At 44.3% G+C, this 15,843-nt stretch overlaps 2 protein-coding genes across 5 annotated transcripts; both read left to right on the forward strand.

Annotated features, from left to right (window-relative positions):
* Nucleotides 1–1,704: 1,704 nt before the first annotated feature.
* On the forward strand, nucleotides 1,705–9,516 carry LOC105419836 (inter-alpha-trypsin inhibitor heavy chain H3-like). Of its 4 annotated transcripts, XM_029827358.1 has the most exons (24): nucleotides 1,705–1,859; nucleotides 2,407–2,567; nucleotides 2,678–2,782; nucleotides 2,880–3,042; nucleotides 3,117–3,227; nucleotides 3,299–3,427; nucleotides 3,516–3,632; nucleotides 3,740–3,908; nucleotides 4,011–4,121; nucleotides 4,341–4,522; nucleotides 4,628–4,807; nucleotides 4,887–5,008; nucleotides 5,126–5,274; nucleotides 5,554–5,589; nucleotides 5,950–5,985; nucleotides 6,463–6,513; nucleotides 7,283–7,315; nucleotides 7,640–7,687; nucleotides 7,903–7,989; nucleotides 8,306–8,410; nucleotides 8,513–8,708; nucleotides 8,948–9,096; nucleotides 9,181–9,262; nucleotides 9,332–9,516. In XM_029827358.1, the coding sequence occupies exons 1-24, from the start codon at nucleotides 1,788–1,790 to the stop codon at nucleotides 9,444–9,446; spliced, it is 2,709 nt and encodes a 902-aa protein (XP_029683218.1). In that variant the 5' UTR covers nucleotides 1,705–1,787; the 3' UTR covers nucleotides 9,447–9,516. The 4 variants fall into 4 exon arrangements, with proteins under 4 accessions (XP_029683218.1, XP_029683219.1, XP_029683220.1 ...); XM_029827359.1 differs by lacking the exon at nucleotides 7,640–7,687; XM_029827360.1 differs by lacking the exon at nucleotides 6,463–6,513.
* A 1,719-nt stretch (nucleotides 9,517–11,235) lies between these two features.
* LOC115247005 (serine/threonine-protein kinase WNK2-like) lies at nucleotides 11,236–13,162 on the forward strand. The gene is made up of 4 exons (XM_029827373.1): nucleotides 11,236–11,807; nucleotides 11,890–11,949; nucleotides 12,178–12,242; nucleotides 12,330–13,162. The coding sequence occupies exons 2-4, from the start codon at nucleotides 11,922–11,924 to the stop codon at nucleotides 12,927–12,929; spliced, it is 693 nt and encodes a 230-aa protein (XP_029683233.1). The 5' UTR covers nucleotides 11,236–11,807; nucleotides 11,890–11,921; the 3' UTR covers nucleotides 12,930–13,162.
* The last annotated feature ends 2,681 nt before the right edge of the window (nucleotides 13,163–15,843 follow it).

A 15,843-nucleotide genomic window follows, 5' to 3' on the forward strand; every position in this document is an offset into this window, starting at 1 on the left:
ACCTTTATACGGTTTGCAGAAATCATTGCCACTTTGCACCAGTAGAGGGTGCTTTAACACCAGTGGGTCCAAGCAAACAGTCTATGCTCTGCTTTTGCTCTGCGCATGTGCAAAGAATAAAATACACTGCGCAGCAGTAGCGTGAGCTGACAACTCTCGTGTCGTGTGTTTGGATCCACAGGTATGTAAAATGTACTATTTGTACAGTTCTTTTCAGTTAAACTATGTCGCAACATATAAGCGAAGTCATGAAGGGAAGCTAAGCACTGTAAGATGTTGAAATATGTACTTTATCGTCGTGGTTTGTTATCGGGCATTCCCGTCAGCAAAAGGTTAGTTAAACAAGAGTGAGTGTATATGTGTGTGTGTGCGTAGTTCCGACCATAAAAGTTACTGGTGACTAGTTATTGTTTGTTAGTACTATTCTGAGAGTAATTGGTATGGTACTTGCCATGTTGTGTATATGAATGAACATTCAAGCGCATGTGCAAAGAATAAAATACACTGCGCAGCAGTAGCGTGAGCTGACAACTCTCGTGTCGTGTGTTTGGATCCACAGGTAGTTATACCGTAGCTCAGCCGCTCAGCGCCCGCCGCCTGAGTGGCTCATGCTGCCGGACCAGAGACCCCTAGCTCTGGCGCCGGTAACAGTGGGTATTTACGCACCTAAAGCCCGCTTGCCATGGGGAAGACACACTCTTCAGGCAAAGCTACGGAAGGCACCCCCAAGACAACTGCTTTAGGCCGCACGGACAACATCCAAAAATAAAAAAAACCTGAAAACAACAAACTCAACAATCCTCCTTGTAAGGACTGCTGCTACCGCCTAACTGGGGAACGAATGACTGATATGCTCCAGTAACAGTTATATTGTCCAAGCAGTTCCTCTACAGGTACACCTGTACGAGCACATGCATCCTTTAATTAAACTAACCAGTCTTAATCTTGAAGCAATAACTAGATTAGAGACTGCAGAACTGCCTCAACAACAAAAAAAAGCAACCAAACAAACCAGCAAGATACGAGGAGTCCCCATTTGTTAACCAAACATTTGTTAACCAAACATTTGGATCCCAGACGAGCCCCCATTTGTTATGATCAGCTCATGAGGATCACAACAAGTAAATAAGAAAAGGGGAAATCCAAGCAGCACCTTGCATTTTCAGAGAGGTTTTATTCTAGTTAAAAAACAAAAAAGAAAAAGGCCATGTGGCAGGTCACGGCTGCAACCCAGGGAGAGCACGAGCAGGAAGTTCAGAGCCTCTTTTAAGCCCTTCCTTGAGGTGCAGGCCAATCAGGGAGCCACACCATCTCCACGCCCAGCACCTTCAGCAGAGGGAGCCAAACCTGCTGAAACACAGCCAGAACACCCAACCACACACAAGGAGAAACCACCGTGCCCTAATGTTGGCCAGGGCCATCACATTGTTAATGGGACATTGTTAATGTTGCTTTAAAAAGAGAAAAAGAGGATTTCTTTCTTTCAAAGAGAGTAACAAAGTCCTGTAGTGTGGCTTATCTGGATCCGTAGTGTAAACAGCACAGCTCACGTAAGCAGCCAAACTTTATCCAAACCTCTGATAGAGTGACTGCTTTATTTTTTTCCTCATGTCTGCAATTCTCAACAAAACGGGTGTGCACACGCGTGGGTGTGGCGGCCTTTTGCCACAAGAGGAGTTTGCCCCCAACTATCCCCCCGACCCCCCCGGTCTGTTTGCACGATGTTGTCCTCCCGACTTTAAAAGAGTCCACTCACCTGAGTTGCACTTTTATTCTGGGAGGCTGTCATGGCGAGAGCAGCAGTGCGACTCAGCTTCTTTGGGCTGCTGCTGGCGGTGGTCGCAGCGCTACCGATCAAGGTGAGAAGAAGGGCGCCGCACTGCATGAAATGTTTCTCTCATTGCTTCATCTGAGAATTTTGCTTGATTTTTCTTCACTGTCCATCAGAATGAACGCATTAATCAAAGTGTGGGCGCACTTTACTGTTTCCATTGATTTAGGTTTGCATTTCTTTTCTACACTTAAGCCCAACATTTGCTCTAGGTCTGATTTCTTTAGCGGTCATAAATACCGGTACGTGGAGTCTTATCTGAGCACTCATTCAAAATACATTCACATGAGGCTCAGATGAGTCTCCAGCTTTTCCTTTTTTTATGTGTTTGGAGGATCTGAGCTCTAAGATGCTGCTAATGATCAAACTAATCGGTCATGATCTGTAAACAAGATTGTGCAATCACTTTGTTATCATGTGGTTCATTGGAAAAGGAGGGAAAAAAACAGAATGAGGTGTATCTGCAGTTACACCAATGAGAACCCTGTGATGCCACCCACCATCATCTGATCTTTGCTCACCTCGGTGTCAGCCAAGCAACCGGGAGCGTTTTCAAGCATCCCTCCTATTTTTAGGATAACTGGGACATTTACAGCTACCACATCAACTCCACCGTGACCAGTCGCTATGCCGTCACCGTCATCAGGAGCCGCGTGGCAAATCGCATGGAGGAGTCAAAGGAAATAGAGTTCCATGTCCGCATTCCCAAAAACGCCTTCATCACTAAATTTAAAATGTACGTAAAGGCAAAGCTGCCCAGTTACTACAATGCTGGGGAATTTCTGAAATAAATCATCTAGATGATCTTGGAATTATCAATATTAATATAGATTTTTTTAATTTTAGGGTTATAGATGGTCAGGAGTACGATGGCATCATGAAGGAGAAGGAAACAGCGCAGCGGCAATACTCTGGAGCTGTATCCCAGGGTCAAAGTGCAGGGATCATCAGGTACATCAGTTCCGTCATGGCTTTTCTTTTAAGATGAAGATTTTAAGATGTTTGTAGTGGAGAAACTTAAGAATATCCACATTGCCCCTCTTTGTAGTTCAGTGGGGAGGACTCTTGAACAGTTCAAGACCTCTGTGACTGTGGCTGCTCACAAAAAAGTCACCTTTGAACTCACGTACGAGGAACTGCTGAAAAGGAGGCTCGGCCTGTACGAGTTGCAAATCCACGCCAGGCCCATGCAGCCCGTCAAAGACTTCAAGGTGCGTCCGTCGCATAAACCAACCAGGGGAAGACGGGTCGGAGCGTCTCACTTTCTTGTAATTCCAAACTCCAGGTGGATGTGCATGTTAAGGAGGACGCTGGCATCACTTCCTGGCTGGTTAAAGGAGGTCTAAACACCAAAGACCTGGCGACAGCCGTCACGTCAACAAAAACAGAGAAACAGGTAGAAAAGGCAGCCCTGCAAAATCAGAGCTCCGCCAATAAGACCGCCATTCTTTCCTGCGTGTGTTTCAGGTGTGGCTGTATTTCTACCCAACAGTGGACCAGCAGAAATTATGTGACAGCTGTGATGACAACGGGATGAACGGAGACCTGGTCATTGTGTACGATGTCAAAAGGGACACGTCTCTCGGAGACATCAAGGTGCACTGACAGTTCCTGTCCAGCCCAAATATCAAATACATATATTTGTCCAAGTGCACGCTCAACTTTTTCTTGCCCCTCCCCCCAGAGATCGGGCAAGTTCTTCGTTCATCACTTTGCTCCATCCAATCTCCCGCGCATACCGAAGAATGTTGTCTTCATCATCGATCAAAGTGGCTCCATGCACGGCAGGAAAATTGAACAGGTGGGACGCTCCTTTGCTGCCGCTTTTCCCGCAGCCTTTCAGTCATTCGCATCAATTTAAGGCTTCTTTCTTGAATTAAATAACCGACGCATCCTCCTCCCGTCCAGACTCGCGTCGCATTAGTCCGCATCCTGAACGACCTGGCAGAAGACGACTTCTTTGGCGTCATCACTTTCGATAGCCGAATATTTCAGTGGAAACGTGAGCTTGTCCAGGCCAACCAAGCCAACCTGGAAAGTGCCAGAACATTTGCACGTAATATTAAAGACAACGGAGGTGAGGGCTCTGGTATATTCCCACTTTTAGGAGTTTTTGAAAGCTGCAAAACATCAACAGTGGCTTCTCCCCCCCACCTCTCCCCTCCTTTGCTCATTCCAGCCACTGACATCAATGCAGCCGTTCTGAAGGGAGCAGATATGTTGAATGCACATCCCAGACAGGGCTCAGCCTCCATCCTCATTCTTCTCACCGATGGAGATCCAACAACAGGTTCCAAAACACCAACATGGTTACACAAACAAGACCTTCACTTTACTTTATCATCATCGTGTTCCTTCAGGTTTAAAGGCTTTACAGCACACCATTAAAATCCCTTTCACTCAAACCAGTTGGTATCCCGGCTGCCCTGAATTTAATACCACTAAAGACACAAAGTAACTTTGCCGTTTCCTTAAAAGAGAAAAAAGAAGCACAATTTTGTCTTTGCAGGTGAAACGAACCTTGAACGGATCCAGTCAAACGTAAGGAAAGCCATCGCGGACAAATTCCCACTTTACTGTCTGGGCTTTGGCTTCGACGTCGATTTCGAGTTCCTCGAAAAAATGTCGCTGCAAAACAACGGTGTGGCGCGGAGGATTTATGAAGACTCTGACGCTGATTTACAGCTGAAGGTGTCCTAAATCGCTTCCTCCCAATGCGGACTTGATGGACTGGTTAAAGTTGATCTTTGTGGGGACGTGAGATAAACACACTGCATCCATTTCATTTGGCAACAGGATTTCTACAACGAGGTGGCCACTCCTCTGCTGACAGATGTGACAATGGTTTATATTGGCGGCAGCAATCTGACAAAGACAAACTTCAGCCAGTACTACCAAGGATCTGAGATTGTGGTGGCGGGAGAGATCTCTGACAACGGCGTGGAGACCTTCACACTGCAAGTTTTGGCTATTTCAGTGAGGACGTGTCAATGGTGCTTATCAGCTGGGATCTTGTTAACGTGTTGTAGGCTCACAGAACTGTGTGCTACGGCAGAACAACAGAAGAGTGGTGTTTGCTGACACAAATGTCACCGTGGAGACGGGCGACACGGCGTCTGACAGCCAAATGCAGCGAATCTGGGCCCATCTCACCGTGAAACAGCTCCTGGAGAGAGAGTGAGTGGCAAACAAGTTCAAAGCTTAGCAACTTCCTCCTCAGTTGAATTGTGTGAGCGCCAAAGTGCAGTGAGATTAACGGTAGCGTGTGTTTTCATGCAAACACGTGTGACATAGGCTGCAACTGTCTGGCTCTGAGAAGGAAGACGCAAAGAATGAGGCCCTGAAACTGTCACTACGGTACGGCTTTGTGACCCCGCTCACATCCATGGTGGTCACCAAGCCACAGGGAGAGGACGCAGATGTGCTGGACAAACCAAAAGAAGGTAAAATATTATATTTACATGCAAACAAACAGGGAGTTATTCCTGACCAGCTTTAATTTTCTACGTCTGGTCACAGGTTAAGATGGCGTCCTTCAGGCATGGATGTTATTGTGGCAACATATAAACTAGTTATTTGTAACCAAGAAACTACAAGTGTAATTAGAATACTTTCAATATTTCTGTGTATATGTCTGTGTGTGTGTGTGTGTGTGTGTGCGCGCGCGTGTGTGTGCGTGTGTGTCTGCCTGTGTTTGGTCTTAAGGGTCTTTTTAATTTCAGGACCTGGTTTTGACCGTGGAATACCTGGTCATGCAGGTAGGACTGTTTTGGCAATGAAACCTAATAATTAAGGCTGTCAGATGATTAAACCGCCCCATCAGATTAATCATTGTGGAATTATTTCATATTCCTTGTTGATGGTGTGGTAGCTCCTGGCCTCTAGCTGTTGCCTGCCATGGTTAGCGCCTCTGTGGCGTCCTTCAGTACAATCATTGTGATGGTCTGACTGAGAGGGTTCTTACACAAAATTTTGACATTCAGAAATATATAACCTCAGGACAATGAAATGAAAATTAAATGAAAACCTAGTTTTCACCATCTCAGGAATTATCCCCTGCTCATTCTTATATTAATACAAATGAAAACTACTAAAACTATTCCTGTTTTTAATAACAGCAATTCCTGGATTTCCTGGATTAGCACATCATCCAGGTATGATATCTATCTATCTATCTATCTATCTATCTATCTATCTATCTATCTATCTATCTATCTATCTATGTCTGCCTCAATTTTATTTATTTGTGCCTATATATTCTACATATAACACACACACACAAAATTTTGACATTCAGAAATATATAACCTGGAATATATACATCTGGAAGTCTAGGAATGTAGGGCTCCGTCACCCAGGTGCTTGGATAAATACCCCTTTTGTAGCATTTGTACCCTACTTTGTTATTAGGATTTTAAAATCTGCACACGGCCTGAGCGATAGAACACTCGCACGCACGCACGCATGGACGCGCGCGCGCACACACACACACACACACACACACACACACACACACAAAGTTCTAATAAAATCCGTGATTTATTTATTTTAATGAAAAGAATTATTCCCTGCTCATTCTTATACAAGTACGAATGAAAACTACTAAAAACTATTCCTGTTTTTAATAATAGTAATTCCTGCTGGTGCTGGATTTGGGGGTGGAGTACATCATCATTATTCAGGTACTATTATTCTATGGACACATAAACTAATCAATTTCTCAGTCTGTCGGCCTGTCTGTATGTCTGTCAGTTATGAAACAAGTTGAACATATATGTAAACACACACGGACACATTTAGGGGACATAGAACCTATGCACGTCCGCACGCACACTAAAGGCTTGGAAGAGCTGCTTACAACAGTATATAAGCAATCCGACTGAGATGGTTTCAACTGGTGGCTTTTTTCTGATGTTAACTGGTCCGATTAAGATTATTTTTTATTTCAGTTTTCCCTGGTTTTCAGACACTATTGGATCCCTCAGGCAAGATTTTGCAGTTATATTTGAAAGAGGTTTTGTCAGGTTAGAATCCACGGGGATATAGCCAGCAGCAGGGGGCGCTGTTGCTGACACAAAAGCAGCAGAGGTGTGATGCGTTTGTTGTTGACCAGCGCTACTTAAATCTGGCAACCTTTGAAAACATTCAGATCTGATTGCTCAGCCATGAGAAACAAGCACCAGGAGAAGCTTGCTGGTCTAACTGTCTCATCCTGTTTAGTGAGTCCTCACTCTGGTTTTGGAGGCCGTAAAATTCCTCTAAGTAGATAGTATTAAAAAAAAATAGATTATATACACATATAGTCGTATAGTTTATGATTTCCCCACTGAATGTAATTACATTCTTCTGAAAGTCTTATCCAAATAGAAGTAAAAACTAGGGTGTCTTCAAATAGCTGAGCAGACGAGGCACCTTTATTCCTACTGACTGATCTTGTCTTTTTCTTTTCAGTGATCAGACATTATCCATCCCCCCCTCCTCCAGGTATGATGCTAAACTCAATGATTCATCTGTCTGTGCAACACAAATGTGGGATAATTTTTACCTGTTCATTTCCACGCTTGATTAACTCGTGGAATTGGCTTTGTGGTTTAATTTCCTGGGTGAATATTAGTAGACCAAAAGTGACCATTCAGAAACAGTTATTTCCTTCTGAAATCAACATATACAATATACAGAAATGTATTTAATTGCATACATTGGTCTAATAATGTCAAGACAAAAAAAGGGAACTGCTTCTGGATGCAGGTGTGAGTCAGATGAAGACAAAAATTACAATGAACACAAATCTGACCTTCTATGTTGTAGATGGACGGATCGACAGTTATGATATACACCATACTGTGGATTTTGCAGGTATCCCAGGCTCTTCTTTTCTCTACATATTCTATGAGTAACATTAAATCACATTGGGTGCTTCTTTTTTCGTTTGTTTGTTTGTTCTACCTTTGCAAACATCTCATTTATACAAAGTTAATTAAAAACATGATTTTAAACTGTAGTGTCACACATTTTCAACATACATATTTTCATCTAAACTGCATTGTTTATTACTCAAAACGATTGAATAGATATGGATGTTGATGACTACGATCTACCTGTTGGCCTGCCCACATTCCACTCAGCAGTGCCCACAACAGTGCCCACAACAACTCCAGGTAGGGGAATTTTGGGGTTCTTTTTATAGCTGATATAAATTCTTTTTAAAAAAAAAAATGTATGTGTTATCTATAGACTACAGTTACAAAAAGTAAAAAAATAAATAAAACAAAAACATGACAAACACGTAAAAATACAGTATTTTATTTGCGTAGCGTTAGTCATATTTGTGCGAGGGAGTCGAGAGCTACAACAGAGCGCGTCTAAAATGATGGAAATATTTAATGCATTAGTAAAAATAACATCCCAGATAGTCGAGCATCCGTGATGCTACATCACAGACGTGCACGTCTGCGCTGTTGTGTGTCGCTGCAGCTCCTGCCATGCACAGGTTCATATGGAATCCCACAGACGGCTTTGTTCCTCTCTGCTTCGATATTCCCGTCAGTCGCCTGAAGCTGCTGCACTATCCCAACATCGGTGGGTACTGCCTCGGTTTTTCAATCGGATCTTTGACCCTTCCGTTTTCTTTCTTTCCGTCATCGTGGAAGTGATGGCCCGGGATTCTGAAGGAATAAATAGATGTGTTTGTTTGTTCTCCCTCGCCAGAGCTGTCTATAAACGGGGAGCTGAACTCAGAAGCTCACAAAGGATTCAGCACAATTGTCATCCACCTCAAGGGGGACCTCCACATCGAGGTGGAGAGCAGACAAATCATGGTGCGGGAGGGGGAAACGGAAACTCGGCACACCGGAGAGGAAAGCTTCACTGTTGGAAGGTGTTGCTCATTATTATTGGAAGCACATTTACTCTGAAGGGAAGCCTCGATGTCATCACTGACTAACAGGCGCATAGATTCTACCTACTCTTAGTCTGGTGTTGGTGGAAGTTCTCAATCCTCCAGGTCACCAAAGCAAAGAGGATCAAACTGGCAACTTGACTTCTGTTATCCCGTTTGACAACTTTATAAGCTGCCTCTAACATTATCTCCACACGGTGATGTGAATCTCCTTCTAGTGCCACGGTGATCAGGAGGGACAAGGAAGTGGACATTATGATCGGAGACGTCCGCATTGTCATCCTGATCCACCTGCTTGAGGGTAAAGAATTCCTCTGGCCAGTTTTGAGACGGAGGCCTTCAGACAGCAGTGTGACGGGAATTTTAGGTAAGTGGATAGAAAAGCTTTTTACTTCTTTATTCTTTAATGAGATCGTGTTGGTGCCTCCTGTAACGCTGCTTGTGTTCTCAGCTCTGCAGCCTGTGGATTACGAGGAGCTGCAGCAGCTTCCAAAAAAGCTCAAGATCGACAACCAGGAGATCGAAGCTACCAGGTGCGTTTGTCAAATGCGACTGCTTAAATGCTAAACTGATTATTTACTGATTCCTATTGCTTTCTGTAGGATGACAGTTCTGGATTACAGCCTAACCTCTCCCCAAGTGATCGACTGCTGGTTCACGTCTGTTGAGGACGCCCTGCGGAAGCCGCTGCACCAGCTCACTGTCGCAGAGCTTTAACTTAAAAACATGAAACATCATGGAAATTACTCTGTGTGATCACAAACCAATAAACAGTATTGATATGTCAGATCTTGTTTCTTGTTATAAATTAAATCATCAAGAAAGGATTATAACTGCCTCAGTCAGCCAGTTTATCTGCCAAACAGGCAGATAAATCTTCCAAGAATCTCCAGAAAGACAACACAAACAACACACTGTGGATTCGTTACAATGGAATACGATACAAGGTAAGTGCCATTTTTAGTTTACTACCGTATTGGCCCGAATATAAGACGGTGTTTTTTGCGTTGAAAGAAGACTGAAAAAGTGGGGGTCGTCTTACATTCGCGGTCTAGACATTATACCCATTCACAACGCTAGATGGCGCCAGATATATTTGAAGCGAATGCTGAACTAAACGTCCCAGGCCAAAGCGAACCCCTGTTACGAAGAAGAAAAATAAAAATAGCGGTAGCACGAAGAAGAAAAGTAAAAAATAGCGGTAAGAAAGAAAAGAGAAGAAAATAAGAGAAGAGATAACAGAAAATAGAGAAATGTAGCGACAATCTGGAGAAAAGTGGGTCGAAGATATAATCATTTGTTTCAAATGTACTGTAATTATTTTCTGTATAAAAATTAAATTTGGTGTTCAAAAAGTCTTTTTTCAAACTTGAGTCTTGAAAAAGAGGGGGTCGTCTTATAATCAGGGTCGTCTTATATTCGGGCCAATACGGTAATACTCAGGACTGACATAAACACTCATTATTATGTCAAAAGCCACTATAAGAGTGTGTGAGCCGTCACTAACATCCAGGAAGCTCCAAGTCTCAGCTTGTAAGACAGAAAAAAGTGGATTCATTAAGAAAGAGAAGCTCAATTTGTCAGATGCAACAATTTCCGCTTGTTTTCTTTCTTCTCTTTATGCTTATTTTTATGTCAAACTTTTAGGTAGATATATATTCTTTTGAAAAAGAATTCTGCCAGACTTGTTGAATTGGAGCTTTTTGGACACTATGGAGAGCTTTCATCGTCTCCCCCCCCCAGGTCATATGTAAAAGTGAAGCAGGAGCTTCGTCCACGTCCGCTTTGACGTGTTGTGTCCATCACTGGAGGCCAGAGTCCCACCAGACCGCAGCCACTGGGAAGAAAATGCACCTGATGGGATGGTTCGTTTGGTGGATTTTCCTCATTCTGTGCATGTCGGCCTGCAGCTCGGAGGTTTTTAAAGATGGCAGCCAGGATGTCACTTGTTCACAGGTAAAGCCAGACGTGCTCTTTGGATAAGCCGAGGCTGTCACGTCCCCCAGCTGCCGTTCAGTGGCCTCTGTTTCCTTCACAGATTAGAAATGTAATTTCCTTTAGTAAATAGAGTTCCAGCCATCCATCTGCAGGGCTGTAAAAAGGCAGTGATAAGAACCCTACTGTCAGGTTCCCAGCTTCTGGGAACTCTATTGTGTTTTTTCCCCTGCAGGGGGCGCGGTGGAGCCACGTCCCAGCCGCAGCTGGCGCCAGGGACTGGCGCACCTGCAGACTATCGGTGATCAAGCCACCTATTTATGGATTGTTCTCACGGCTTGCCAGCGTTGGCGTGTTTTGGCTGATTCTAAAAACCCCGACTACACCTTCCCGGATTCTTGTAGCGACTTATTCCTGTGTGGCTTATTTGGAACTCGATTTTTGGACAGTCGTTTGGATTCTTTTTTTTCTCGGACTGCTTTTTGACCCCGCTCGGGATTGTTTGCCTTTCCGGCTTGGATTTAGAACTTATTGTGGTCTCCATCTCTTGTGAGTTAAATACACTCCTGTGATCTTCAATAAAGTTTCTTTGGAGACGAACTGCCACTGTGTGCTGCCTGCTTTCGGGTCCTGGTACAACCGCTCGTAACATTACACGCCAACCATTATGGACCCGGCGGATCAGGGCGCAGTGCGCCATACTTTGGAGGCTCAGGGTAGGTTGCTGGGTCAACACGACCAGCTTCTTCCAGACATCTGGTCTTCTCTCCAGACCCTTAACGCTAGCGTGACGGACCTGCTCGCCTCGGGACGGGCGGAGCAGACTCCGTCTCCGACCCCCGCGGAGGCGCCGAGAGTCGCGTCACAGCCGGTCACCGCCGCACCGCCGGAGCCCCACGTTCCCATCCCGGAGCGGGTCGAGGCAGCTTTGTAGACAGCACCATAAAAACGCTGGATGAGAAGCTGAGGAATTTACTGTACCAGGAATACGCCCCCATGTATCCATCAGGCAGTGCTGCAGAGACGCCCGGTTCAGGCACAGAGTACATCCAGTCTCCTCCTGGCCCAGACAGCGCCACGGGGGGGTCTGGAAACAGCACACCCGGACCAATGGGGGAGGGACGCTTCAGGACAGAACAGCTGGTATGATCATTAATATTTTATGATATAGCAAAGGTTTATCAGCTAATTTAATCAAAATGAAACAATGAACTCTTCTACATAGAAAGTGAATGGCTGAAACACTGGTTTATAACCATGACAAGACACCACATCACTATTACAGGTGAGACCACAGTATGTGTGCCTGCTGTTGTCCTGCTCAAGGGCACTAATCCTTCACTAAATACAATAACAGTAGCAGTCAATCCAAGGAGTTAGCAGAACTTAAAGCAGCAGAAATATTCTGTGAATCATGGCTCTACCTCTGTTTTTCACTCGTTAGCCTCAGATTCCAGAGAGAATGGAATTAAAATTAGAAACGCTAAATGCGATGGTGTTTGTATTTTTGCAGCTTCCCTGTCGAGAAGACATGTGCCTCATTCTGCCTCCTGTTCTGGAACAAGAGGTCGATTTAAGGTACCAAAAAAAAGCTGAAAGGTTCAAGGACGGAATATGTTGTTACGGGAACAGTTACTGAGATCTGGTCTTCGCTGACTTCGACAGATAATCGCCGTTCCTCCTGAAGTAGCCAACAGACGAGATGTGAAGCAGAGGAGCTGGAGCAGCGCCGCTTCCACGCCACATCCTGGAGGTCACAGTACCGAGCACGTCCAGATAGAAGCCATGGCCACTTCCTCCACGATTGGCCGTTTCTCAGTCGTGAGCGCCGAAGATGACATTACACAGAGGACGCGCTGCAGCCGTTACTCCGCTCCCCCTGACTTCTACCTGGATACTCCTCCCTCCATGGCCAAGCGGGCGTCCGTGTCGCACACCCTGACGTCCCCCTCTGTCCCCACGGATATCACGGTGCACGGCCGTTCCCTCTCCTCGGACTCTGGTGCCGAGAGCAGCCCAGTGAAGCTGGCTCCAGCCACGCCATCCAAACGCACCCGCACGGAACGCAGAGGAAGTGACCTCATGAAAAGGGCGGTGGCCTTCCTCCGGCGCTCGGGACGCAGCAGCAGTTTACAGAGCTCCGACTCCCCGGGTAGACACGGAGGCATGTACGGGTCGGCGTACGCCAGCAGTGATAATGATTCTGATACCTACCGAGCAGCCATTCTACTAGTAGATGGCAAACATCACCAGAGAATGAAATGAGAGCTGTTCTGTTTTCTTTAATGGGGAGGGAAATGATAGATTTCTGTTTTTCTTACACTGGTGTTTTTTTTTTTTTTTTGTTTTTTTCCCCCTCTTTGATTATACTTCTCTACAGGCTGGTCTAATAGCTCACTGGCTTCATTTGTTCTGTCTTTGCCAGAAGCTTAAAACAATTAAAGCAGGGGTGGGGAACCTTTTTCATATCGAGGGCCATTTCAATTTTTATAAAGTCCTCCGAGGGCCATACTATTATGAACACATAGGGATGCAAAAAAAAGTCTATAACCACTGTTACTAAGTCTCATGATTACTGCATTTGAGTTTGAATTATTTAACACACATGCATATAAAATCACCAAAAAAAATAGAATAAAATGACAAGTAAAATATGTTTTCATGGTCATACAAAACAATAAAAAGAGGTGCAGAGTTGAGGCAAGAGACCTGTCAGGGCCTGTTCGAGGCCTCTACTTACAAAAACTGCAATACAACAAGATAATCAAGAAAATAAATGGAAAAGATAAAGACAATAATAATAACTAGAAATCACTCGGAGAGCGCAGACCTCCGCCAAGCGCAACAATTCCTGGCATATTGTGATTTCCACCATAAATATTAGTCCCACATATACTTCGACTACATATTTAGATTCCTTGACCATAAAAACATACCGTTAGTCACTGGAATCATAACAATATATGTCTTAGTTCAATAGTTATTCACGAAAAAAAATTCACCCTTTGAAACAATTTTAATTTGTGCGGCACGAGCGCCTCAGCGGCGGCTACGAGGCACGTTCACGAACTCTCCTTCGGCGTGAGGTTTCAGCTTCGTGGCTATTAATTCACTCACCACAAAACTTGCACGCGTAACATTCTCTCTGTCGGTACATGGTCGTGTGAAACCTGCTCGTTGAGCCTCCAAACTCCGGCGAAGAGCGTTAATTTTATCCAAACTCATCTGTCCTTTCAACTCGCCGAGTTTAGCGTGTTTCGCTAAGCATTTTTCGTCCGTGTCAATCAGTCCAGCCCACTACGTACATCACATGCTGTGTTCACTGACCCTGACCTTGACTCGGACATAACATAACCGTCTGTTTTATCTCAGAAAACGGGAAAATATTTCCTCTTGTTACGAAAGAAATTTCAGGATACGAAAGGCAAAAATACGCTACCGCTGCTACTCGCAGCTCGCGGAGTTTAGCGAACGGTCCGACTGTATAAGTGCACATATAAAATATAAAAATCTTATTGCGTTGCGGGCAGGTAGAAATGGTCTCGTAGCCCGTATACGGCCCGGAGGCCGGAGGTTCCCCACCCCTGAATTAAAGGATCAAGAGATGATATTTAAGGATAATATCATAATCTGGTGTTAGGTTCAAACGACCTGAAACATGAGAAACAAATGAGGCAAAGACAACAGTTTAGAAATTTACTTGCAAGGAGAACGGAGAGATGTGCTCAGTTACAGATCTCCAACATGTTCTGACGCACACCTCCCGCCATCCTTCTTTTATTGAGATTAGGAGGTCCCTAGTTACACAGAATTCAAATGTGTCTAAGGGAGGGGAAAACACAAGATAGCAGGTCCCAAACAAAGCAAAAGACTGTAAATCATAATGGTGAGATTATACGTAGGTCTTCACTGATTTGATTAGCTTAGGTCGCACACAGCACATTCTTCCATATCAGAATAAAAGAACACCTCCTGGGTCATGACTGCAGCTCTATCTCCAGTCAATGTCACTTCTCCACAGCAGCTGCATTTCTGTCGCCCTTGACCAGAGAAGTTCAAGTTGACACATCAAGCATCATGAACATTAAGCATTAACAAATAATAAGAAACAGTAATGAGAATCAATATAACAAGAATAAAGAATATAACAAGGTAAAAGCAAATAAGAGATAACTTTAATATAATGGATCTAACATCTGGCCTATTTTTTTTTTTTTTAATGCTGCTGCCTTGTTTTAATTCCCAGTTCAGAGTTTTTAGCCACCTTGCATCATCAGGCGGCGATAAACTGCATGGCAATTACAGCTAAACCTGCTTTAAACTCCCCGATCCACTTAACACGTGTCTGCCACTGGCTTAAGCACTGCACTAAGGTATTGCACGACTTTGCTGATTAAGTGCATCTGGCTGCTTTCCTAGTTATATTTTTGTTTCATGGCTGTGCAATTTCACACTGCATCTTGTTTTTTGGACTTTCACAAAGCTTATGAGAAATATTAAGTCTTTAATCTCATGTCTTCAATCTCATTTTTTTTTTTTTTTTGCAGGGTCAACTCTGAAGCGACTCTGTCTTGGCAAAGAGCGCGGCAGCAGTATGTGGAATTACAATACCATCAAAAATATTAACTATGGTGGAACACTGACTGCATGTGTGTCTACTCAGGGTCTGGAGCTGGGCCAGGGGCTTTTGGTCAGCCAGCGCAGCCACCTGGCAGTGCCACGCCGTCTTCCCAGCAGTGCCACGCCGTCTTCCCGGCAGCCAGTAATGGGACTGGCTCAAGCTCAGGCCAATAACAGCAACAGGTTGTGCCACAAACACACAGACGGGCGATTCAGAGGTGCGTGTCATGACATTCACCTTTCAAATGCATGAAAAATAAACAACAGTCATAGATGATAGGGGTGGATGGCTACATGCATGCAGTTGATCTAAAGCAGCTAGTTTGTGTTACACTCAAATAAAATAATTTTAAGTGTTAATTGGTCTTTAATTAAAAACCTGCACGTAGCTGAAGCACTGGACGTTACACTGCTACCAAAATCCAGTCATTACCTCCAGATTCTACCTGTAGATCACACTCTCAGCACAGTCGGTGTATTTACCGGAATAATTGTTTGTACTGTATAAATCCAGTTACTAATTAGTGTTTGCCTGTTATGTAACCTTAAGGCATCATCA

Source organism: Takifugu rubripes, chromosome 19, assembly GCF_901000725.2.
Source record: "Takifugu rubripes chromosome 19, fTakRub1.2, whole genome shotgun sequence".
Taxonomy (NCBI): Eukaryota; Metazoa; Chordata; class Actinopteri; order Tetraodontiformes; family Tetraodontidae; genus Takifugu; species Takifugu rubripes.

Excerpts from the sequence above, each read along its gene's own strand:
- LOC105419836 (XM_029827358.1), top strand. The coding sequence starts at position 1,788 with ATGGCGAGAGCAGCAGTGCGACTCAGCTTCTTTGGGCTGCTGCTGGCG. Across the intron at positions 8,411-8,512 it reads GCTGCACTATCCCAACATCG|ATGTGTTTGTTTGTTCTCCC; the intron begins GTGGGTACTGCC and ends AGGAATAAATAG. Across the intron at positions 9,263-9,331 it reads CAGGAGATCGAAGCTACCAG|GATGACAGTTCTGGATTACA; the intron begins GTGCGTTTGTCA and ends TGCTTTCTGTAG.
- LOC115247005 (XM_029827373.1), top strand. The coding sequence starts at position 11,922 with ATGACAAGACACCACATCACTATTACAG. Across the intron at positions 11,950-12,177 it reads ACACCACATCACTATTACAG|CTTCCCTGTCGAGAAGACAT; the intron begins GTGAGACCACAG and ends GTATTTTTGCAG. Across the intron at positions 12,243-12,329 it reads GAACAAGAGGTCGATTTAAG|ATAATCGCCGTTCCTCCTGA; the intron begins GTACCAAAAAAA and ends TGACTTCGACAG.